Source organism: Pygocentrus nattereri, chromosome 7 (genome assembly GCF_015220715.1).
Source record: "Pygocentrus nattereri isolate fPygNat1 chromosome 7, fPygNat1.pri, whole genome shotgun sequence".
NCBI classification, from domain to species: domain Eukaryota; kingdom Metazoa; phylum Chordata; class Actinopteri; order Characiformes; family Serrasalmidae; genus Pygocentrus; species Pygocentrus nattereri.
Genome location: NC_051217.1, coordinates 38,744,451 through 38,771,582, shown reverse-complemented (window position 1 = coordinate 38,771,582; position 27,132 = coordinate 38,744,451). Strand labels below are relative to the sequence as shown.

At 41.9% G+C, this 27,132-nt stretch overlaps 1 protein-coding gene across 3 annotated transcripts in view; it reads left to right on the top strand.

Annotated features, from left to right (window-relative positions):
• kcnab1a (potassium voltage-gated channel, shaker-related subfamily, beta member 1 a) overlaps nucleotides 1-27,132 on the top strand; it is a 245,703-nt gene that overhangs the window by 154,691 nt on the left and 63,880 nt on the right. For all 3 annotated transcript variants that reach the window (XM_017715430.2, XM_017715427.2, XM_017715428.2), the window contains one exon: nucleotides 7,451-7,494. In XM_017715430.2, the coding sequence (XP_017570919.1) occupies nucleotides 7,451-7,494 (44 nt within the window). The remainder of the gene's footprint in view (nucleotides 1-7,450; nucleotides 7,495-27,132) is intronic.

The following is a 27,132-nucleotide window of genomic DNA, read 5'->3' as shown; positions in this document are numbered from 1 at the left end:
TGGCTGAGCCTCAGAAATGTTCATTTCATCCATCCCTGGCATGAAACTGTGTTCATTTCTGTGTTTTATGTTTCTTTCCAAGTGTCAACAAATTAACATTAATTGTGCAATAAAATGTGAAGAAGTGTCTTCAACAGCTACAAGTGACCCAAAAAACAACAAAGTGTGAGCCAAGCTTTTGCAGGCGACTACAAAAAGATAAAGTATATTACAGGGTGATTCAAAAAGATTACTCCGATTTCAAAATGATTTGTTTTACCTTTAAATCATTACAGAACAATGCAGTAAACTGTAAATGGTTTAATTGAGCCTAAAGCTTATTATGTCATTTTACAAGTGCTCAATATGAACCTCCTCCAGCTGGAAGGACAACACCACACCATCATCAAAACCAACACCACAGTCAAATTCATCCCATACTCAATTGAGCATGTCAGTTGTCACTGTACTCACAGCTCTTTTAAGGCGATTTCGGGGATCATCCATTGTTGTCGGGAGTGGCACATAAACAGAATCCTTAACATAAAAAGTGGTGATGCTGGTGACCTTTTCTTGGAACTGTTGGTACCAACGATGAATGCTCGGAGCTGCTGGAGACTGTCAGAAACGCTATGACCACCTCTTCCAATTGGATTGTGATTGGTTCCTAGGTGCCTCAAGGTTGTAAAAATGTGGCGCTTTGAAATTGGATGAATCTATTTGATGATTTTAGATGATTTCTTCTTCCCAATATTTAATAAAAACATCCAATGTCTGGCTCAAATTTTAATATTCAATGCTGAAGTTATTATTGAATTACTGAATTATTAATGAAACCACTAATTCCAAACTCTTAGAAGTTGGTGGATGTCCAGGCTAATCTGTCTGCTGCATTGTCACAGGCCACCTGGCTGGCGTGTGCTGGGACAGGATGACAGATGGGCTGTGTGGAGGTTTGACCAGCAGGTATCGATCGACCTCACGCAGCGTCACTAAAACAGAATCAGCTGAGTGGGGACCTGCACCCCAGCAGACCCAGCAGGCCACTCCCTCACTGTCATTACCCACTGAAGGATTCAGGACATCCTGAGGTGCTTCAGCAGGTTGAGGGCCAGGGGGAGGTCCTGAGTCAGATCTTTAGGGAACAGGGGGAGGTTATGAGGAATAAGCGTTGAGGGAGCTGTTCTTATTAAAAGAAAGTTTGTGTGAAAGTTGCTGAGGATGCAAGAGTGCGGATTTGTGAAGTGCAGATGGGGAGCCACACGAAGTCCCTCTGTGAGAGATGATTATACTGTTCTACAAAGTGCTCTCTTTGCAGTCATTAGCCTGCTGTTTTAGAGGTTTGTTTTCATTCATTGTTTGGATGTAGGGCTATATATATATATATATATATATATATATGCAATATGTATTATATTCAACAGCCATAAGTCTTATATTATGAAGTCTTATGTATAGTGTATAGTACATACAGTACCTACAGTATAGTACATATGTAATAATATGTCTCTTTTGTATTATATACACTACATGGACAAAAGTATTGGGACACACATTATAAATACAGGATCTTTTATGAATTCCATTCTAAATCCACAGGCATTAATATGGAGTTGGTCCCCCTTTACAGCTATAACAGCTTCAACTCTTCTCGGAAGCTTTCTACAAGATTTTGCAGCGTGTCTGTGGGAATTTGTGTCCATTCATCCAGAAGAGCATTTGGGAGACAGACACTGATGTTGGACGACAGGGTCTGGCTCGCAATATCCGTTCTAGATCGTCCCAAAAGTGTTTGATGGGGTTGAGGTCAGGGCTCTGTAGAGGTCAAACAGGTTCTACCACACCACATTCTCCCAGTAATGCCTTTATGGAGCTTCCCTTGTGCACTGGGGCTCAGTCATGCTGGAACAGAAAAGTTTCTTCCCCAAACTGTTCCCACAAAGATGGAAGCAAACTATTGACCAAAATGTTTTGGTGTTGAAGCATTAAGATTTCCCTTTACTGGAACTAAGGCTTCTAGGCCAATACACATCATCCCTCCTCCATCAAACTTTACAGTTGGGTAGGTAATGTTCTCCTGGCATTCGCCAAACCCAGACTCATCCATCAGACTGACAGAGAAGGATGATTCATCACTCTACAGAATGTGTTTCAACTGTTCCAGAGTTCAGTAGCATGTTTTACGCCACTCCATCCGATGCTTAGCATTCTGCATTTTGATCTTAGCCTTGAGTGTAGCTGCTCAGTCTTTGAAAACCCATTTTGTGAAGCTCATACCGTGCAGTTCTTTTGCTGATGTTGCTTCCAGAGGCACTTTGGAACTCTTTGGCACTTTGTGAGTGATCCAACAGAGGATAGGCATTTCAGAACTTGCCAGCACAGTTTGCATGGTCTACTGCCTTCTGGCTAAGGTGATGTTGCTCCTAGATTTTTCCCTTTCAATATAATAGCACTTACGGTTGTCTAGGGAAGACCTAGCAGGACAGAAATTTCACAAACTGGCTGGCGGCAGAGGTGGCATCCTATGACAGTGCCATGTTTGAAGTCACTGAGCTCCTTAGTACAACCCATTCTACTGCCAGTGTTTGTCTATCAAGACTCCCATTGGACCACCACATATGGTGGAGCATTACTGCAGCACTGCTGTGTCTGATCCACTTGTACCACCACAACACACACTAACACACCACCACCACATCCGTGTCATTGTAGTGCTGAAAATGATGCACCACCCAAATAATACCTGCTCTGTGGGGGTCCTGGGGGGCTCCTGGGATGGTTAAGCTTCCTTTCCTTGATTCCTTCCTTTCTTTGATGAGCTTCTTTGCTTGATCAGCCCATCTTGTGCTTAGGGTCGCTACTGTGTTGTAGAATGAACATCATTCAAGCTCAGAAAAGTGATTCCAAGTATTTCAAATTTCTCGTCCCCCATGAGACATAAAAACACACCTCCTCCCTCACTTCCTTTCTGTCTCTGTCTCCCTCTCTCTGGAAATGTAACCTGAGATAAACCCAGCCTGCTTTATTGAGGCTTTAATGCTCATGCTTTTGTGAAAGTGTGTCAGTGAGCAGAATCATTCGCACAGGAGGTTCATTACACTGAGGGGACTCTGTGTCTCTCCAGGGACTTTCACCCATCCACACAATATTATCCTCTTAGTGACCCTAAGCATCAGAAAGACTTCACTGACTGATTACTTACTGATTTTACTTTTATTGTAGACCAGAGTGTCTGAGTGGATTTGAGGAAGCAGACATTCCCGCTCCATGACATTCCACTGCAGGTTTTCTATTTCCCGCTCCTCACTGGCACAACCTGCATATCCAGTCAATATGACAGTCAGGTTACACTGATCAGGCATAACGTTATGACCACCTCCTTGTTTCTACGCTAAATTGTCCATTTTATGAGCTCCACTTACTGTATAGGTGCATCTGTTTCTCTGATACTTTGTTAGCCCCCTTTTACCCTGTTCTTCAGTGGTCAGGACCCCCATGGACCCTCACAGAGCAGGTGCTGTCTGGGTGGTGGATCATTCTCAGCGCTGCAGTAACACTGATGTGGTGGTGGTGGTGTGTTAGTGCATGTTGCGCTGGTCTGAGTGGATCAGACACAGCAGTGCTGCTGGAGTTTTTAAACATCTCAGTGTCACTGCTGGACTGAGAATAGTCCACCAACCAAAAATATACAGCCAGCAGTGTCCTGCAGGCAGTGTCCTGTGACCACTGATGAAGGACTAGAGGATGACCAACACAAACAGCAGATGAGCTGTCGTCTAATAGAGTGGACAGTGAGTGGACACAGTGCTTCAAAACTGATCCATTCGCACCAGCACAAAAAGATGCCGCACATTCATATTGGAGTATATCTTCACAACTTTGTGTCTGTTGTATGAAAGATGAGGCCTCTCCACTGCTGGGAATTAGCTTTGACTATGTTTGGAAAAAGTGAGGAAAAAGAGAGGGAGCTATAAGAGTTTGTTCTACCTGAGTGGGATTTATTCTGTAGCCTTGCGGCCGCACTCCATCTCATTCTTATTCTCCTCTGCTTCGCTTTGCTGCGTCACTGTCTGTACTGCGGCGCTCCAATCTCCTCCTTTATCTCCTTCTTGACTTTATCGGTTATATTCTTCCTCTCACTCTCTCCTCCGCTCTCTCATCCTGCAGGATCTCTTCAAGCCGTGGATTGTTTCCCCACCACATTCTGACAGAAGTGCACACTGAGGCACAGACACGTGAACGCACATACAGACATAGCTGACTATTTACAGCAGAAATGTCAAAGAAAGCCGAAGTAAATTTGCCTTCACTCTCAAATCTCACTCTCCGTCTTTTTCTCTCTCTTTTCATCTCTCTCTCTGCTCCAGTTGGAGAAATGTCATCGATAGGTTAACAGCATTCACGGGCCACTATAGAGAAGGCCATTTGCGTGAGTTCCATTACTGAGCACAGTCTTAAAGGGGAACTTCACTCTGGTTAAGGTCAACAAAGCCATTCAGAGTGGTTTGGTGGTTTGGTGTGGAACCCTCCATTCTAGAGAAACTTACCTGAGTCAGAATTGTTCACAGTGGCAGTGATAGGAACCAGATGTCCACCTCTAAAACCTCCCTCAATGAAAGGAATGACAGAGACGGGAATGAATACACTAAATGAAGCCTAAGACGTTGTTTTGCGATTAGGTTTTTGCCCAATCCGTGTATTTTCTTCAATTTCATTCATGGTGCAGGGGTACCTGCAGCCCCCCCCCCAAAAAAAAAACATATTTTTTAGACTTATCTTGATAAATGTTATATATAGAGCCCCTGAATGCACGTGTAGATTCACTGGCCATTCCACATGGTAAAAAAAATGGATGGGTGTAGACATGGCAACCCACCTAAAGAAGCACACTTCAGATACCAAACATGTGTGGGCTGATGGACTAAGGGGGGAAAATTGACCAAACTGTTCCTTTGAACACAGACTTTGCCTGTTTATATAAAGTCATGCTCACTCTTTTTCTCTGGGTCTCTTTTTCTTTCTTTTCTCCACACTGTGACCTCGATACAGAAGAATTGATTCATGCTTATAGTAGCAATGAGGCAGTACATTCTGACTGCAGACCTCTCTCTCTCTCTCTCTCGCTCTCTCGCTCTCTCTCTCTGTCTCTGGTGCTGTAACTCTGTTTCTCTCCCGGTCAGCAGTTTCTAGCATTTCTGCTGGCCCCACTTGCTACAGCAACTGCTCCACTTTTACCGCTAATACATCAGAGCTAAATAAATCTCAGTGGCATGTTACGAGTTTGCTGTTTCTGCTAATAACACAAGATTGCTGGAAAATGTACTGCAGTACATTACTGTATATTACAATATAATGAAGCAGTAAAAGGCAATGTTCTTTTGTATTACAGTAGCTGTGGTGTAGTGTGGTCAATGAATGAAGGGCAGTAACACTTGTGTTTGCCAGTGAATTTTCTCAAGTGAAATTACATTCATTTTCAGAGATATTCATGATGAATGATTCTTGTCACAGACCTCCAAGGCAAAGAAACTGCATCGTGTTTATCTTTGGAGAACTTCGCATCCTCGATCAATCGCACTACAGCATTGGCTGTTTCAACCTCTGAAGGCCCTTCATAGCACTGAACCTGTCAAACTAAGGAAATGCTCGTTTAAGGTGCAACGAGTAAGATTTGGCAGACGTAGAATAAAGCACAACCCCAATTTCAAAAAAGTTGGGACACTGTGTAAAATAAATGTAAATAAAAACAGAATGCAATGATTTGCAAACCTCATAGACCCATACTTTACTCACAATCTCTAACTTTTCTGAGATGCATTGTGGCCATAATTTTCTAAATGAGTTAATGTTTTTTTCATGAAAGGGTAAAATGTCTCACTTTCAGTGTCTGATATGTGTTCTGTGTTCTATTGTGAATAAAATATGGGTCTATGAGATTGGAAAAGCATTGCATTCTGTTTGTATTTACATTTATTTACATTTTACACAGTGTCCCAACATTTTTGGAATTGGGGTGGTATACAAAACCATGCTTTCAGTAGTGAAACATCACCCAAAAATGAGTCATGTTCTTGTTAATGTAGAGCCGTTCATATCGCCATAGGGAGCAGGTCCTCTTCCAACAGAGGATGCCATGCAGACCAAGTTGATGCATTGTATGATGTATGGTCTGAGCACTGACAGGCTGATCTCCCACTTCTTCAACCTCTGCAGCAATGCTGGCACCACTCACGCGTCTATTATACTATTACTATTATACTATATGCTACTGGATATGACACTGAACACGTGGAATCAACTTCTTTGGTCGACCCTGGCGAGGCCTGTTCCGAGTGGAACCTGCCCTGGAAAACCGCTGTATGACCTTGGTCACCGTGCTATAACTCAGTTTCAGGGTGTTAGCAATATTCTTATAGCCTAGGCGTCTTTGTGGAGAGCAACAATTCTATTTCTCACATCCTCAGAAAGTTCTTTGCCATGCGGTGCCAAGTTGAATATCCAGTGGCCAGTATGAGTGAATTGTGCCAAAAACCCCAAATTTAACAGCCCTGCTCCCCATTCACACCCGGAACCATGTAAATCTAATGAGTCACATAACACCAGGGAGGGACAACCACACAACTGGGCAAAATTTGGACATATTCACTGTGAGGTGGACTCACTTGTGTTGCCAGCTATTTAGACATTAATGGCTGTGTGTTGACTTCTTGTCAGAGGATGGTAAATCTGCACTGCTGCACTGCTGGTGAATCAGTACACTGACTACTTTAAGTTATATCCAAGTTTAATTTCTATAGTGTCGTCGCATGAAAAGATTTTTGCTGAAATGTGAGAAATGTTAGTTATTGAATCCCCTAGTTATCTAATTATCTGATATAATTGTCACTTTTGTCTCATTACTCTTTATGGTTAGCGAGCGAGCTAGCTTGCTAGCTGCACCACCATGGAGTATTCCTTGTTGTTGACAGTCTTCCAGGCCAGCTTTGGTCACTAATTTCATTACACTCATTACATTGTTTGCAATGCAGTGGCGTGAAAATGAAAGCTGAGTAGTATGTTGGTTCATCGCCGAGACAGAGTAGAGCTTTATTAGCTTTGATTCTACACACTTAATGTTCATTTAATTCAGTTTGGTTCAATTCAGGGGGCTCTATTGGTGTAAATAACAAAGTATTGACAATGCCTGGGTTACAAAATTTGGGAATATGAAATTGTCTATAATATTCATTAGTAATGCACAGTATAATGTTCATTCCCTCTGTCTCTCTCTGTCTCTCTCTCTATCTTGCTCTTTTTCAGTTTTGGCTGATTTATTGGCATGACAAATAATTTGTATTTTGTATTCCCAGTGCTTGAATTCCAAAAATCTATATACAATTATCCAATATTAATGTAGTCTCTCTCTCTCTCTCTCTCTCTCTCTCTCTCTCTCTCTCTCTCTCTCTCTCTCTCTCTCTCTCTCTCTCTCTAGGAACCTTGGGAAGTCTGGATTGAGAGTATCTTGTCTAGGCCTTGGTGAGCATTCTTTTTTCTTTTCACACACTGATGGAAAAAGCATGTTGTACAATGTGAAAGCACCCTTAACAAAGTACAACAATAGTGCTCAAAGGGGAATACCATTTTTTCAAAATTCAAGAATAATTCTATCGTTCCTAATAAAGTAATTCAGAGTGATTTGGTATGAAATGGGTCACTGCAGAGACACTTACCAGCTCAGATTTCTTTATGGGGTGCTGATAAGAACAAGGGTGACAATGTCTACATTGCAAACTTATTTTATTAACCAAAAAGATTAATTAGGAGGTCCTGGACTCCCACTGTATTTCACACATTGGTACCTTTAAGGCCTTTACACAATTTTTCATACCAAAAGGATGGATATGCTTTTTCATCTCAGCACTTTTTGCATTATTTCTTGATTAGCAGTGATGATGAAATGATCAAACATTTTAAGTGATACTTTTTTTAATCCCACCTCTGCATTTAACCCATCCATGAAGTGAAACACCACATACACACTAGTGAATACACACACACACACACACACACACACACGCACACATGCACACACACACAGGGTGTGAGCACACTTGCCCGGAGCGGTGGGCAGCCCTATCCACGGTGCCCAGGGAGCAATTGGGGGTTAGATGTCTTGCTCAAGGACACCTCAGTCATGGACTGTCAGCACAGAGGATCAAACCAGCAACCTTCTGGTTACAGGGCCAGTTCCCTAACCTTCAGCCCACGACTGCTAACATTAGTACTGCAATGGCAAGTGAGAAGCCAGGGGGTATTTTGCACACTGTTGAGGACATACCCTTGAGGGTCCCACCCCAGTGACAGCGATTGTACCCTGGACAGTACAGTTTAGTACCTGTTTTTCTGAGAGTGGAGCTTCTGCACAGCCTCAAACAGAATAATCCATAAACCTGCATTGTTGTACTGGTGAAGGATTTGTAGTATTGTGACTGGATCAGTCAGAGACCCACACTCTCTCTCTCTCTCTCTCTCTCTCTCGTTGCCTGTGTGTTTACCCCTGTGCAGGCTTTTGTGAAGCTTATTTCATTCAGTCTCTGTGTAATAACCTGTCTAAAACTTCCGTCACTCAGAGTCTCAGAGTTGCAAACAGACAAGCACACGCAAAGCCCGGGGGCTGTGATTGCAACAGATCCGTTATTTTGTAGCTTTTCCTTTTTTTGTTATATTTCAAATGTTTGGAAAGCAGGGAACACACACACACCTGCTCTTTCAGAGATTATTAATGGGTGAAATGAACACAGGAGTACGCTACAGCTGGCAGCAGAGTCTGGGTCTGTATGGCAGCACGACTGCTGGGAGTGAGTAGATATACAAACCTTAGTTCCACAAAGTTAAGCTAATATTTAAATTGAATGAATAAAAACAAAAAGTAAAGATTCATCCAGTTTAATCTAAATTTAAATTACATGAAAACAGTACAAAGACATGATCTTTTCCTATTCATTGTTTTTAATGTGAATAAGCGTTGGCCCTATCATCATCAGGAGATCGCATGTTCGATCCCTGGTGATGCTACAGCCGACGTGGCCGGGAGTCCAAGAGAGCACAACTGGCCTCGCTCTCTCTGGGTGGGTAGGATGCCGCCACCCCCCCCCCCCCATCACTCAACATGATGCTAGTCAGCGCAGGCGTCTGTCAGCTGATATAACAGATCTGGCGGTTGGCGCTTTCCTCCAAGTGCGTTCAGCTGTCCAATGACGTTGCGTGAGTGGCAGTTTGAAAAGATGCGGTGGTGCTTCACAGGTCTCGGAGGAAGCCTGTGTTAGTCTGTGCCCTCTTAGCGCTGGTAGTGTCATGTGATTGGAGGAGTCCTTACTAGTGGGTGGAATCTGAGACAAAATTGGGGAGAAAATTGGGGAAATATCAGACTTTAAAAATTCATGACAAAGCTAAACACCACAGGTCAGTACAGTGTGACATGCCCTTACCAACGAACCCTGGACTGCCTTTCTGCCCTTTACGGAACCAGAAATACAAATTTTAAAAGAGGTGATGTAATCAGGTTTATGTGTAGGAGGAGCCAGGAAAGGCCTAACGGGTTTTACATTTTCTACACATTTATTAAAAAAAATACAGAAATGTATAAGAAATAAACAACACAAAATACTGTTAGACTGTCAAGTCATAAAAGGTTATTGGAAGCTGCATGTCTGCAACCATCCAGAAGGAGGAGCCCTCACTGATTTCCTCGATAATAAAACAGCAACAATAAAGCACCATGCTTGAGTCTTACATCATTTTAATCTCCTATTCAGATGTATGCCACCATATTTAAGATAAGATAAGATAAGATAGTCCTTTATTATTCACACAATGGGGAAAATTTCCCTAAACACAAGCACAAACAAATAGACTTTATTTATTTAAAGCTTCACTACGTAAAATTATCTTGTGAAAACTGAAAGTAGTAGTTCTGAGTCAGAGGTGTCATATTTCATGGGCGGTTTTTCAGACCACGGCATATGTCTTTACATATTAACACCACACACAGATGCTGAAAGTTTCTCCATGACGACTCTTTCATTACCACTGTTAGAAAATGCATGCAATTACAAATTTCCAGAACAGAGGTCTCAAAATTCTATAATTGAAGTCGACTGTGGCTAAACACTAGAAGACTGGAGCTAAATGTTGCTCCTCCGGTACAAACCAGCACTCCTCGGCCACTGTTTGAATGATTGAATCTGCGCAGGGTTTTGGAACGCATCTTTACATTTGAGAATATATAATTTATTCATAGCCGCCAACTACTGGAGGGTGGGCCGGTTCATTGGGTTGTTCAGATTTTCGGTTTTCCTGACAAATCTGGCTAGTTTGAAAGTGCAGTGCAGATGGACTTTATACGTCTGCACTGCATGGTCATTAATGAGAGTATTAAACTGCATGACACCCATGATTCCTGCTCTTACTTCAATGCACTCCCTCAAATGAAACGTCTGTCATCAGATCGTAAATTCACAATTCTTGTTTTTCTTTTTTTTTTACTCAACTGTTTTACCCAATTTGGCACCCATGAATACATTTTTAGAATGTAGTGTTATGAAATAAACAAGTGTCTGCTAGTTACAGCCTCTCGCCCAATCCAGGCCACTCATATGTTTGCTGTTTTATGGGAAGAAGTACACTGATATATGTATGTGTGTGTGTGTGTGTGTGTGTGTGTGTGTGTGTGTGTGTGTGTGTGTGTGTGTGTGACCTGAGCTGACTGAGCTCATGTCCCGTTTGGCTATAATGGGTGCATTTAGCTCTGAGAATATGGGACAGTGATGGAGGAGCCTGAGGTCAGGCATACTGCCATAACAACAACACAACACAAGCATCACTTACATAACCCTCCGTACCCACAATATCACCCCAGAGAGTGACAGGAAAAGACAGGATAGGGAGAACTGAGGAGAGAGATAAAGAGATACAAACATGTACCAACCTTGAAACCTTGGAAATTGAGTGTAGCTCGAGCCTCAAGCAGGCATTGCATTGTATAAAAGTAACCACTGCTTAAATCCTGTCAGGTTCAACACAGCTTTAAATAACAAGGCTTTCAGTGTAGAAAAACCTGAAGTCTTAATTACAAAACCAGTAAAGTGTTTAACGGACAGAGGCCAAACAACTTGAGATGGTTGGTTACAGAAAAAACAGCACAGACCAGCGAGCATTTCAGGCTGGTCTAAGCTTGTCTGTGCTGGTTTAGCTGGTCACCACAGCATGGCCATTCTGGTTGACCAGCATAACAGCATCAGAACACAACATATGCTAGATTTGCTGGTGACCAGCTATGCTGGTCTATGCTGTTTTTTCTAGAAGGGTGGTCTGTATTCTGTACCAAAACTATGCTAGCTAGCTAGCATAATAGCTAATCCAGTTGTAGTTCTATTACCTCAGCTAAATTAGCGATAGTGCTTGCTAGCATACTTACCAACTACATTTACTGCATGTAGCACTTAGTTCTGTAAATCCAACTTGAGATCTTTCCCCATAATAAAAAGTACTAGTACTCGAGTCTGGTCTCAAAACCATAAACTAGCAGCCTTAGTCTCGTCTTGGTCTCAGCATCATTTGCATTCAAACTTGTCTTGATCTCAGGGTAAGAAATTGTCGTCAAGACAAGCTGATAGCGATACCTTCATCTGAGGTGACTGGAAGCCCAGTTATTATTTAATTATCAAGAAAACCAGAATAAACAGTAGAAAACAGCCTCTTCTCTACATCAAGGGTTCCCATACTTTTGCAACTCACAGCCCACCCAAAGACCACAAAAGCTACCTCAGATTTAACTGATTAAATCGACTTTTTCTGGGAGTAAAGTTGAGAACTCTTGGATCATTCCAACAGGTTCAGATACCTATTTGATATGTTAACGTTCCAAGTGATGGTGTAAGCTGTTGGGTTTTTAATAAGGCCCATAAGCAAAGAGCACAAAGCTGCCCATTTGGGGGTCATAGTCCACAGGTTGAAAACCACCGTTGTACAGCTTAAAATTAAATTTCACTGTTTTGTATCTAGGGTGGCACGATGGCGTGGTGGGTAGTGCTGTCACCTCACAGCAAGGAGGGCCTGGGTTCAAATCCCTGGCTGGGCAACCTCGGTTCTCTCTCTGTGGAGTCTGCATGTTCTCCATGTGTCTGTGTCGGTTTCCTCCCACAGTCCAAAGACATGTAGCCAGGCTGTTTGCACATGCTAAAGTGTGAATTTGTCTGTCTGTCTGTCCTGTGATGGACTGATGACCTGTCCAGGGTGTATCCTGTCTTTTGCCCAATGACAGCTGGGATAGGCTCCAGCACCCCCTGCGACCCAGAAGGAGAAGCGGCTTAGAAGGTGTGCGTTTGTGTGTGTGTGTTGGATCTAATTGATGGCTCAACTAAGTATTATTTGTCTGTTGTTGTTCATTGGCTCCAAAGTTCAGACATCCCCAGAGGACAGATTGAAATGTAATTATTACTATGTTTTCATTTACTGGTAAAAACTGTAGTTGTAATTTAGTTTGTTTGACTTTAGTTGGAGATTCCAAATAAGTTTTAACGAAGAAAAGAACATCACAACTGCTTCGAGTTACAAAGCAAAGTTTGACTAAGACTTTAATATGACAATAATTACTAATGTTTTAGGCTATATATAATTTAATACTCTTTTTATTATTATATTCTGGTCTCATCTTGGTCTGGGAGTCTCCCAATCCTGGTCTTGACTCAGTCTCATCTGCTAAAGGTGTTGACTCTGACCTGATGTGTCCCTGTCTCTGTCTTGGTCTTGCCTCGGACTCGACTCTTAGCAGTCTCGAGCAGTCTGACTCGACTCACAAATCAGCTAAGGACGGGTTAGAGTTGACTTCTGGTTCAGTCATCTGAAGTGTGAATGCAAACGGAGGTCTAACCCAGAAACATCTGAACCTCATACTGCACTTCACGCATTTTTTTCTGATTATAAACTGTCAGAAAATGTGAGCAGCAAATGCATTTTGTGTGTTATATTGCCTAAATATTGGCAATTCTACTATGTAATCAGTGTACTACAAACACATAGATGCTTCTAAACCAGTATCTACAGTGACATAGAGATATACAAACACAAATATGCATAATTGAGCCAATAATATAATAATATAACATATGAGAATTGAGATCTAAAATGTTTTCTAGCACAAATTAGACGGAGAAAGTTCACAGGGCTTAGTAATGTGATTTAGGGATTCGGGCTGATTGAAAATGCTGCAGGACATTGCTCAAAATAAACATGTAGCCATTGATATTGATTTCTGACTTGCAAAACTTTAAGTGAAACTTCAAAAAGTTCCCAGAGAGGATTAATTATCATTCTGAGCAAGCTGAAAAGTCCATCACTTACTTGTGGCCCAAGGCAGCCATAGTGATAGCATCATTACAGATGATTTGATCCATGAGGGTGTTATCAGCTGGAACAGCTGTGCCAGGTGGCAGTGGGGCAGTTTAACAGAGGCATGTGTGTGTGTGTGTGTGTGTGTGAGAGAGAGAGAGAGAGAGAGCGAAACAGAGGAAAAATGGTTTTGCAATGTCTTTGCGTCAGTCTTCAAAAAACTATGCAATCTAGGGCTATATTTGGATACTCACCAACCTAATATTGTAACTGACCACTATATTACAAACATCTGCAGAGTCAGGAACTTAGCCAGTCAGCGCAATTCATAAAACCAAGCAGATGTGGGTCAGTAGCTTCACTTAATGGTCACATCAAACCTGAGAATGGGGAAGAATGTAATCTAAGTAACTTTGACTGCGGCCTGGTTGTTGGTTGTTGCTTTGAAAGTTACTTTAACTGCAGATCTCCTGAGAATTTCACAAAAAAACAGTCTCTAGAGTTACAGAAAAAACATCCATCTGGTTGTTCTGTGGTCTTGCTGTTGAGAGAGGTCAGAGGAGAATGGCTAGACTTGTTCAAGCTGATAGGAAACCAACAATAACTCGAATAATCCCAGAAGAAAGGAAAGAATGAGCACACAACACATTGAACCTTGAGGTGCATGGGCTACAACAGCAGAAGACCATGTCAGGCTCCATTCCTGACAGCCAGGAACTGGAATCTGAGGCCACATTGGGTACAGGCTCACCCAAACTGGACAGCTGAAGACTGGGAAAAGGTTGCCTGGTCTGATGAATCTGTTTCTGCTGAGGCACACAGATGGTAGGGTCAGAATTTTGCACCAACTAAATGAATCAATAGATCCAACCTGCCAATAGTCCAGGCTGGTAGAGGTTGTGTAATGGTGTGGGGAATGTTTTCATGAGGAGAAAGAAAAGTGCTTTCTATTTGTCAATTCATCAAAAAAGGACATTGTAAAGGACAGCTGGTATTTCCAAATTCTGTAAAAAAATGACAAAATATAAAAATATATCTTAGAAATACATTTATTTTCCATTATAGGGGACTTTTAATGTTATAAAACATTCTGTATCTGGAATCTTTCCATAATCACATCTTGGCAGCCTGAATTGAAATCAATCAAACTGTGCAGTAGAGATTCAAACCCCTATTTTTTTATTTTTTATTTTTTACCAAAACTCCTTGTCCTCAGACCAAGCGTGCTAAGGCCACATGTGGAATTGAGAATATTTGTCCATTTAGTCATTTGTGTTGGCGTACCATGATTAATCCGTGACACGCACAGATGCATTCATATTCATAGGCTTAGTCATAACTAGGGTCCAGGCATATTAGAATAGGTGAAATTAGCAAGGCTAATCGCTCAGACAGTTTATACCTTTTCACAGCACTGTTTGTTTTGAGAGAGGTTAACTAGACCCCATGTTTTGGTCTAGCTGATCTTTATGTCAAAGCTACCATGTCTGAGTGTATCTCTAGTCTTACTAGCTGGGCCTCTGTTTGTCTGTCTCACACAGGCTGCCTTGCAGGGCCACTAGGCCATGTGTATAAAGCAACATGAAGATGGGTTTAGGTATAAAGATTCCACTGCGGCCTAGGGGGCAGCTGTTCTAGGATCAGTCATTGGTCATTGTCACTGTTGGAGCTGCTGAGCCCCACTTTCAGCAGCCTGCTGGAAGATCTTGAGCATGGGTGGCAAAACGAACTCAAATGTATTGCAAAAGCAGTAGCTACTGTGTCGCCCTACCCATGCTGTAGATCTAGTAAGCCACCGAATGTGGGGCTCAGCAGATGAGTCTTCTGTGCAACTTGCTGTTAAATATACATTAAGACCACCTCCTTGTTTTCATTGTCCATTTTGGTCATCCTCTAGTCCTTCATCAGTGGTCACAGGACACTGCCCACAGGATATTTTTAGTTAGTGGACTATTCTCAGTCCAGCAGTGACACTGAGGTGTTAAAAACTCCAGCAGCACTGCTGCGTCTGATCCACTCAGACCAGCACTCACTAACACACTACCACCACATCAGAGTTACTGCAGTGCTGAGGATGATCCACCACCCTAATAGTACCTGCTCTGTGAGGGTCCATGGGTTCCTGACCACTGAAGAACAGGGAAAAAGGGGGGCTAACGAAGTATCAGAGAAACAGATGGACTACAGTTGTAATTGTAGAACTGCAAAGTGCACCTATATAGTATAATGTTATGCCTGATCGGTGTATGTTTTGTAATATTTTTCTGATGTTGAAAACTGAATAACTTGTACTTAATGTTTTGACCAGAAAAGCAGTGGCAAAGTGAAGCTCCAGTTCTGGCAGCACGGTAGCATTTTCCCCTTAGCAAGAAGGGCCATGTTCAATTCCCTGGGTGACCAGGTCCCTGTTGTGTGGAGTTTACATGTTCTCCCTGTATCTATGTGAGCTTTCTTTGGGTGCTCCAGTTTCCTCCCCCAGTCCAAAGACATGCATTTAGGCCAGTTGGAGATAATAAATTGCCCCTAGGTGTGAGTGTGACTGTGTACGTCTGCCCTGTGATGGACTGGCGACCTCTCCAGGGCGTTTCCTGCCTTGTACCTACTGATAAGTGAGTGAGCTCCAGTTCCCCACAACAACTTCTCCACTGTAACTAGAATTCATGAGCTGTATGAACACCAGTTAGACACTATCATGGAGGAGTTCGAATCATTTCCAGTATATATGATTTCTATATGGTGTTATTTAACTGGTTGGAACGTGCAAACTCTCTTGCTCTCACTGGACAAAATAAGGATAGCAGGCTTCCTCTGTGTGTTCTCATTTCTTGACTCCTCAAGGAAGAAGCTTCTGCCATCTCTCTGATGTTCTTTGAAGGCTCTCCAAGCACTGGACAAGAGAGAATTCGTGGCCAAATCCCCAAGAAAAGCCACTCTTGTTTGTTTGAGTGAACTGGAGAGCTGGATGTTCCTGGTTGTGGCATGATACTCAGTGGCTGTCAAAAAATAAATAATAATAAATAAAAAACCTGCAAAGCTTTTTGTGCACGTCAAACAGTCACATGTTAATCCTGTGAGTGTATTTGGCTTCAGTGCTCAGCTTCATGGTCACCAAAGTGTCTTCTTTGGTATTAAGAGGATGTTTTGCCTTAATAATAATTTGACAGTTTTCTTTTCCAAACTAAAGTTAAATGCATGTGTTCAAACTCTATTAAGCTCAAAGGTAGTTTTAAACACCTGAAAGGTTTGAATGTTTCTGGGTGTCCTTTAGGTCCTTCTAGGCCTTCAGAATGCCTACAGGGCTTTCTAGACCTTCAGAAAATGTCTAATGATTTCTGGGAACTAAACACAAGGCTGTAATTTTTAGTTCATTTTTATTCACTATAATCATACTTGTGCTTTTACTCTGCAAGTATCTCTTTCAAGTACTACTCTTGTTGCATTGTTAAGTTCTGAATGGGAACAAAAAGGTTACATTTTTGAAACACCCAGCAGACAGGAATGTTGTTTTCCCTATAATAACTCAGTAGATGTGGCTAAAGGAGCTCTTTCATTGGTTAGGACTTTAAGAGCTGAAGAGAAGGCCTAATGAGTTAGACTACCAACATAAGAACCAATCACGTTTGGATTTCCAGTAGGTGGGACCAATGTAGTGAGAAAAAAACATCACGCTAGGCTCTCTGGAAGTTCTAGATACATCACTGACTGAATATGAGTGGCAGCAAAATCAATGGGTTGATAGAAAAGGAAAACAGCAGAGGCAGCTCTATACCAGAGCTCAATACTGAGTCACTGAAACTGCTACAAGGCAAAATATATGCTGACATGTCTGTCACGAACTTCACATAAAACATGGAAGGTCTTTCAGAAGCTTCAGAAGTCTGTGTTTAATCCAAAATGGGCAAAAAAGCGTTAATGCAAATTGCAATTAGCTTAGCACTAACAAACTAATAGAACCCCAGCAAAACATGGAACGTCTTTGAGAAGCTTCAGATGGCCGTGTTCAATACAGAATGGGCAAAGAAATGTCAAAGCGAAGTGTCATTAGCTTAGCGCATAAGTTAGCATTATCATACAGGTGGGTTCTCAAGTTTTGACTGAGTTTTTACATTTATGACTTGAAACGAAGGCCAATTTCTAATAATTACAGTCCACCACTGCAACTCAGGCACTTTTTTCAGTTGTCAAAACTGATCGGGATCTAAAGTGCTTTTAATTTAGTGTTTCTAATTGTTGCAAACTGACAAAAAGTCATTTGTATGAATACTCATTTGTATTACAACATTTCAGAAAGCTAGGAGTCCCCGAACGTTTGACAAGCAGTCTAGGCAAGAGATTGTGTTCTCTACCTCCAGAGGAGTGGATGGTAGGACGGCATTGATTGGGTTTGGATGGAGGGGGTGAGTTCGAAAGCCTGTTTGAACTGACACTGCAGAACAATCTCAGCTACTGTTGTACCAATCGATACTGATGGCATGTGACTGGAAGAGGAGAGAACAGCTGTGAAATTCACCCTATTTACACCTTCTCAGTCCCTTTTCTTCTTTCTTTCTCAGATGCCATTTCCTTCTTCATCATTCTCTCCATCTCTCTCTCTAATGCCCCCATCTGTCACAGAGAAATAGCATAAATTGCTGATTTCACTGTTTCATTAGCTTTATTTTGGGAAGAATTCAGCACAAATTTGATGATTTTGGTGTAGTTTAGCATTTTGGATTATTTTTTAAAATACACCAAATGGCTTTTTACTCACTTTCCTCCCAAATGAAGTAATGGCCAATTCCACTCATTCCATTACCAAGTTGAGAGAGTTAAGCTGGCATATTTTTCTGTCACTAGCACAGTGTCGGTGGGCATTGAATCACCTGGGGAGAGGGGGTCCATTCTGCCCATGTTTGGAGAATGAGACCAGTTATGCTTTCTTGGACTCCTAGCCATTCATGACTGAGGCATCACCAGGCCTCGAACTCACAATCTACGTACAATAGGGCCAGCGGTTAGATGGAAACCACTTCATTCTCATTCATTCAGAACCATTACCTTACTGTGTTTTACACACAGAGGAATAGATCTCCGCATTTAACCCATCCATGTAGTGAAGCACCCACATACATGCACACTAGGGGATGCATACATGCCAGGAGCAGTGGGCAGCCCTATCCACGGCACCCGGGGAGCAGTTGGGGGTTAGGTGCCTTGCTCAAGGGCACTTCAGCCACACACTGTCGGGTGAGGGGATCGAACCGCTGACCTTCCGGTCACAAGGCTAGTTCCCTAACCTCCAGCCCACAACTTAGGAGCCCCCTCAAATATGCCTTTGCCTGAGAACCTGGTTATTTAATTTTGGCCAAAAAAATGAGTCCATATTTTGAAGTCTGAGCTGGTGTTAGTAAAGACTTTTGAGACCAAACACTGACCTTTCACTTGGTTGTTGGTGGTTGAAACCTTGTCCTATGAAATGGGACCCTCAAATAAAGAAAAGAGCATTACTTCATTAACAGCTACCAGTGCGGCTCTGTAGGCGACCCAGCCAGTCTATTAGCAGAGCAGGGTAAAGTTCAGCGCCTCACTGCTGGGCTTCAGTTACATTTAGGGCATCATAGCTAACTTGGCTGTAACTTCTATATAGAACCATATACAGCACATTCTGCATCGATCTGAAGAACATTTCATCATGCGAGGAACCATTTAATCATGCAGAGAGTTCTTTGAATGCTCATGATTCATAAATAGAACTGTTGTCTTTGTTAAATAACCCTAGAAGAACCATCCTTGTTAAGAGTGTAGAACTGCATACAACACATTCTCCATCAATCTGAAGAACTATTTCACCATGGAAATAGCCATTTAAGCATGAAATGGTTCTATATAGAACCAGTTCTAATTAGAAGTATTGTCTTTACTAAAGAACCCTTGAAGAACCATCTTTTTAAGAGCATCGGACCATATCCATGGACCTTTTTCACTTTTATTTTTATTTCCTCTGGAATTCAACGAGATGTTTGGCATCCATGGTTCCCTGAAATATGAGCATGAGATTTATTCCATCGCTGCGGTTGACGGCAAATGTTGAAAAAACGCTCCACTTACCACAGCGATCTGCATAGCATTGCCATTTGCAGTGGCTGAATTATCCATCATGGCTCCAGTTTACCTCTTATTCTATTATATATAAAATATATATGTATATTTTGCTTTGTTCATCTGAATTTATGTGACCAAATCGCAAGGCAAATTATTCAGTAACTGCATGAAATTCTTTATAAAAGCTCCCTTCAAATTAACAAAAAAAGTGTTTTATGATCACACATATCGCTATATGATTACAATTTACTGCTGAAAGCCAAAAATCTCAGATGCTCTTTATTTATAAAATAAATAATATTTATGAAAAAATAATATTTACAGAGCAGATCACTGAAGAGACGCCATCTGTTTATAGTTTATCAACTTTCAGTAGAAAAAAGCTTCTTTTATTATATGGGTTTAAAATGATATTACCCATCTATTTGACTGTAAAGAAGACAGTTACAGCCTCATACCACCCCCCCCCCCCCCTGAATGTAGCTTATGAAATATGAAAGTTATGAAGAATATGATGAAGTGCACACCGGTGGTCTCAAGAAGTTGAAGAGGTTAAACACCAGAATATCCACTTTGCAATTGTCAGTCTACCACAAACCTGTGAGCGCAGCGTTACTGTCATCTATAAAACTGAATAGAACTACACCACATTGGTAAATACAGAATGAGCAGCCATCTAATAGCCTGAAATTTGTGTGTACTTTTGCTTCTATGGAGTCAAGACTCACCTATCAGTGAACAGTGCAAGTACATAATTCTTAAAATTCGTGAATATATAAGAGGGCGATGACTGAAGTGTTTAGTGAAAGTACTCTGTGTATCGATGCTCAGTGGCTCAGAGTCGATGTATCCTGGCCTGGTTTCATCCACTGTAATTGGCTCTTGACGAACACTGACAGGCCTGCAGAATCAGGGAGAAAACTGGATCAATATGTTTCATTTGGCCATTCAGCAGTTTTTCTGAACAACATGCATTGCTCTGTGGACCAGAACCACACCTTGTTTTGTCTGTGTTTTCAGCCAGCAGTCACATGCAAAAGTTTGGGCGCTCCGGATCAAATCACATTTGTTTGTTTTCTATGTGAAAATGAGTGAACACACACTCTGCAGAGAACACACTTCTGCATATTTGAATGCACAATCATCGCTTATTTGCATTTAGTTTGCATTTATTAACATACTGGAAGACAATAAAACATGAACTTTAACCCGTGCAATGAGTAGCACTGTCACTTCACAGGAAGAAGGGCCTGGGTTCGATTCCCCGGCCGGGCAACCGGTGTCCTTTCTGTGTGGTGTTTGCATGTTCTCCCTGTGTCTGAGTGGGTTTACTCCCACAGTCCAAAGACATGCATTCAGGCCAGTTGGTGATGCCAAATTGCCCCTAGGTGTGAATGTGTATGTGATTGTATATGTCTGTCTGTCTGCTCTGCGATGGAGTGATGACCTGTCCAGAGCGTTTCCTCTGAAACTGTGGAAAATAAAATGCCATTTTTAGGTGTGTTTCCTGTAGAGGATGCATATTACAAATATATATTTAATGTGGTTTTGATGTCAATATTTTGTATATGGATCATTCTTCCAAGTCAGGGTTGAAAACACATTTCAGAATTTAACTGACTTGAATTTTACATGGGAAACCTGCTTTGAGTGACCCCATACCTGTCACCTGCTTGGCTCCTCCCACTCCCCCATGCGCTTTTTGTTTACCTTTTGATAGTCCACGTGCTTCTTTGTTTTGGTATCCCTAGTCCTGCCCCCTTGTTTTGTGACCCCGCCCCTGATTGTTTTCACCTGTCCCTTGTCTTCCCGCTGTCATATTTAAGCCCTGTGTTTGCCTTTTGTTTTCACTGGTCTTTGTTTGATGTTAGATGTACTGATTGTTTGAATTGTTTTTATGTGCTGTCTGATGTAAGGCTTGTGTTTTTAGTATATGTATTGTTTGAAGAGTTTTGTTAAGTGTTTGGACTTCTGTTTTCCTTGTCATGTCTGTCCCTCCTGCTTTTCATGTTGACAACCTGAACCTGGACTGTATTGACTACAACCCTGGATTTGCCCGAAATAAATCTCGCTTTACTCAGCACATGCGTCTGCCTCCTCGCTCCACTTTACAATACCTTAGTTATCTTTGTTTTATTAAAATGAATGAAAAATAATTTTATTGAAATGATTCTGTCACTAACAAAAGAGTCTTAGCACTACCAGAACTTTGCCAAATGTTCCAGGTGTGACTGTTTTCAGGAATGGCAATGTTTGCTCATTTTGAACAGAACTCAAAAACGCTAGCCTGTGCATGAGTAACAAAACACAGGTTTATACATACATACAGGTTTGGATATACATAATATCATTATATATTATTAAAACAAAAAAACACAGATAATGTGTGTTTCAGTGGTGACCATTCTTGATGATCCACATGGATTTTCAGATTTTGGGACACGTACTTTAAATCAGTGGGATCTAACTGGTCACCATGTGGTTATGAGGGACAGGGATGAAGCCTAATTTCCTGCTCTAAAATGCAGGGGCGTGGCTAAAATAAGTCTATGCCACCAAACGAGATTTGGAAGGCGAAAGTGTGATACTGTTATCAGCATTGAGCACAATAAAACATAATTTTATAAATGCTGACTTTCTAGTTCACCTACAAAAATTACTCAAGGTTATTGAAGGAAAAAATGCACATTTCAGCCAAGGGACCTCCAAACAGGCTGCTGTGAAAAGGGGCTAAGGGACGGCTCAGTGTTATCCTAAGCAGGCCTGGCTCGTCACATTATGGGTACCTGGACATAAATGTTTGTTGGGCCCCTACCTGGCTTTTAGGAGTGGTCAATGATTTTGTCATGAATTTACAGCAAGCGTACTGCCGTGATCGGTGTGGAATTCTTTGTTTTTCATTTATGTCTTGCCTTTGATGGCACAGGTCACTGACAACAAGGAGTCAACTTTTCAACTGGATTGATTGATATTTTGTATTTGGCTCTGTCGAAGTTTCAGGTCTCGGTTTTACAGATTCCTCAGTCACATAATGCACTTTGTATTTTAGGTATACTATATTGGCAAAATTATTCACTCACTCATCCAAATCATTGAATTCGGGTGTTCCAATCACTTCCATGGCCACAGGTGTATAAAATCAAGCCCCTAGGCCTGCAGACTGCTTCTACAAATATTGATGAAATAATGGGTCGCCCTCAAGAGCTCAGTGAATTCCAGAGTTGTACCGTGATCGGACGCCACCTGTGCATCAAGTCCAGTCATGAAATTTCCTCAATATTAAATATTCCACAGTCAACTGTTAGTGGTGTTGTAACAAAGTAGAAGCGATTGGGAATGACAGCAACTCAGCCACAAAGTGGTTGGCCATGTAAAATGACAGAGCGGGGTCAGCGGATGTTGAGGCACATAGTGCGCAGAGGTTGCCAACTTTCTGCAGTCAATCGCTACAGGCCTTCAAACTTCATGTGGCCTTCAGATCAGCTCAAGAACAGCGTAGAGAGCTTCATGGAATGGGTTTCATCCAAGCCTTACATCACCAAACACAGGTGGACTGGCCACTGGACTCTAGAGCAATGGAGACGTGTTCTCTGGAGTGACTAATGGCAATCCGATGGAGGAGTCAAAGTTTGGTGGACCAAACACCTTTGGGATGAATTAGAGCAGAGACTGCGAATCAGGCCTTTTCGTTCATCATCAGTGGAAGAACGGTCAAAACTTCCCATAAACATACTCTTAGACCTTGTGGAAAGCCTTCCGAGAAGATTTGAAGCTGTTATAGCTGCAAAAGGTGGGCCGACATCATATTAAACCCTCTGGATTAAGAATGGGATGTCACTCAAGTTCATATGTGCATGAAGGCAGACGAGCGAATACTTTTGGCAACATGGTGTCCATTCACAGGAATGCTGTTTCACCGCAGAAACCTTAACGCTTGAGAGATAAGAGAGGGTGAGAAAAATAAACTGATGTTTAGGAGAGACGTGGAGAGCGTCAGGATTATGATTGGCTGTGGCAAAATTGCACCCTGTCCTAACAGCAAACGAGCATTCAGATGTAATATTACATTGTGTCACAAGGCCTGTAGGATGTCTACACCGGAAACATCAAGTGTGTAACAAGTCAAAGCGTAAACAAACGACAGACCTATCAAAAGATGAGCTTTACTCAAAAACAACGTTGCACCGCATCATTCTCTGCCGCTCACATCTGGTGTAGACAGATTCTTTGATTATAACGGGAGTGTTTTGGTTTTGTTGCTGTCTCACACTGTAAGGACACAGCGTTAGTTCATTTTTACCTCTGTGCCATTAGTAAAGTTCCCACCTTAGACCTAAAGTTGCTTAGACTTTATCATAACTTCTCGCAGGGGCCCCTAGTTGCTTTGACCCATTGGCAACACCAATAAAACCCATCGGCTGATCCAGGCCTCGTCCAAAGGAAAGATATTTCTACACGTTTTCAGCGTTTGTGATTATTCTGTTGAGGCATTTTTACACTGTATTTTACCTCAGATCTCAATTTTACAAAAAGAAGAAAACAAAAACCATTAAAACCATAAGACCCAGGCTGTTAGTTTAACAGAGCAATGTAGTTCTCTTCTGTGTATCATCTACTTACACTGTGTTAACACTGGCTGCTCATAACTACTGCATTTGACCTTCCCAGAATGTACGTGACCTCTAGCCAAAGTAACTGTTTTTCTGATTCAGAGTGTGTCTGTCTGTCTGTAGTACAGTCATGCTGCTGTCCTCAGTGCAGTGCCCACTGCTCTAACTGCTCTTTATACTTCCTCTTCTTGTATAATTGACCTCACCCTGGCTGACCACCTCCTCCGCTCTGTGTGTTACTGCTGCAGAGTCACCTGAGGCCTCTTCTGTAGAAACTAACATTGTGCTTGTAGCACTACTTTTTCACTCCCAGTCATGCAGGCTGACAGCAGTTTAGTGTTTGCCTGTTCTGAAACAACAGCTATTAGTAATCAAGCCCTTCATGGTTTGAAACAGGTGTACAGAGCGCTTTTGGAGGGCTAAGTTCTGATAAGTCCTGCAATCTATGCACATTCTTCATACAGCTGGGCCAGCAACTAACATGCTTTTGTAATATGTTATAAACTATGAATCATTTAATCGACTAATCAAACTATTATGCCTTTCTTCTTCCTTCACACCACTGAATTTTCAGAAGATTTCTTTTCTATTGCGAAACAATGCAAGCCACATCGCCCCCTACACTTCCTGTAGTGTATTACAATCGGTCAAAATGACTGTGTATCAAACATTATAGGGTTGATAACATATTGCCATAACAATTTTAGCAGCAGCAGATAAATCCTTTCCATATAGAATCCACTGCAAGTGCATTCTATACAGCCTTTAACTTACATGCTTTTTAGCTGTAACTGATTTCTGGAAGATCTTTAACAGTAAAACCAACTGTTTTGGTATTAAACTTTGAAAGTTTGTTAGGTCCACCCATTGTGTATCGCTGTTTCTTCTATAAATGGTAAGCTCTGATGTGGCTAATACTGCCCCTGCTGGAGAAACTTCAGACTGCTAGACTTGAGCTCCTAGTCTAAGTTTGCATATTTCAACAAGGTGTTTTCTGTGTTTTTTCTGGAGGCCCTCCGCCAGATTTGTCCAAATGAGTAAATGCCGCCAAGTGATGTATTTCAACTATATGTTAATCAATACAGCCTTTAATATGAGGCTTGTGTCAAGAAGTACAGTAGCAGCACATGTTAAGTTTCATTTTGTTTTTGGGGGTTTAGTGGGACCTGATGATTGGTTGGTGGGGCACTGCCCCATTGAATGTCTTCCTGATGGTCTGCAACGGTTAATGAATGTTGTCCTGTAAGACGTACTCTTCACAAATTCGTGCTCTTAATGTTCCTCAGCAGTCCATCTACTGCATCCCACAGCAGTGTCCTAAATTTTGGACATAGACCTTGTGAGCACAGCCTTCGACAGAACAGCATAAGATGACTCAGAACTTGCGCTAACTACAAGTGGACAAGAGGGTGGCATTGGTGATGATGCTGAAAGAGAAACTTATTGAAGGAAATGCTGATGGATCCAAACAGAATGTGGCCACTTTCTTATATTCATTATATATCCTTGCATTCGACACACATTAGCATAAATGATACCGCTCAGAATTTGCACCCCGTACAGTGTGACATGCATGTAAGGCTTTTTAGACTGCAGTTATCGCCAACTGTGCAGCTGGTTTTAGCCAAAGAAAGGTCGGAGACTCCTGACCATTTTAGCCAGTTCCAAATCCTTCAGCTGAGACACTGAAAGGAGAAAAAGCGTATTCGCTGAATCTAGCAGTTCTCAAGTTTCAGGCTGTGATCTAACTCAATTTCCACTGCTTTATGCCACCTCAGAGCAGCAATGAACTGCAGCACGGAGAGGATTATGGTAATAAGCGCTCCCAGTGCCAGGCTATACACATCCCTCAGGGAGATTCAGCATAACCCCCACCGCAACAGCCCGCTTGGCAGAAAAACTCTCCCCTGTCCCCGCCGCTTAATGAGTACTGAGTGGTAAATTCAGGCCCTTCCACAGTGGAGGCTTGGTGTCAAATAGTGGCCGCTATTTATAAACTGTTTCCCTCCTGCCAACTGGGCCGAGTAGATTTTAGGCAGTCTGGTGTCAGTCTTCAGGTTGCGTTCCCCTCCTCTGCCCATCCTCGGGCAGGTAGACGTTGAGTGCTTACTCTCCATAGCCATTTAGTTAGCAGTTCAGGATTCTGTTGGCTATAAATCTGTCAACCTTTAAGCTAAAATCTGCTATTACTTCAAGACTTCAATGACAATCCTTTCCTTGACTTTTACACCTACAGTAAGTCTTCAACTCGGGCTGCAAACTTTGGTCAGAAAAGCAGGAAAGCAACACCTCTACACTGAAGCTCATACTGCTAGTGCACACATGGTATTTCGTGGTATGTGAGCACTAAGCTAACAGTGATTCATATGAACTTTTTTGGCTGTGTTAGATGAAAATCAGACACTTGAAGCTTGTAAAAGACATTCCATGTTTTATTTCCATCTTGCTGCAGTTATTAACAGCTCAGTAAAGAGCTCTAGCATAGACTTGCTATTGTTTTCCATGTCCATTGGTGAGGCTATCACTTGTGACATGAATTCTCTTTCTCAAATGTTGGTCCCACCCTTTGAAAATCAAAAATGGGTTGTTTCCACTGTTCTTTATTGTGTAAGTGGTTATTCTGACATGTTAAGCCTTCAGTCCAACAACTGAAGTCCAAACCAATGAGAGCGCTTGCTTGGCTGTGTCTGCCTTTATTCTGTGAAGAAAACGTCCTAAATTGATCATTTTTCACTGGGCATTTCAAGATTTTAATCCCTTTGTTTAAGCCAATAGCTGTGTACCAAGAGTATATGATGTCAAGGATTCGAGAACTTACAGAGCCCTGCTGGTGACATCCTGTATAAATAAAAATAAAGCATGGCCACAACTTAGTAAAGCATGGGAACGAGATCCTAATGCGTGGGCATGACTTAGTAAGCCGTGATCTCATTCCCACGCCTTACTAAGTTGTAGCCACGCATTAGCATCTCGTTCCCACACGTTAATAAGGTGTGGCCACGCATTATTTTTATTTATACAGGATGTATAACACTACAGTAGTTGCAGAGCTTGAATATAAATATGCTGATTATGTTAAATTAAGAAGACCTAA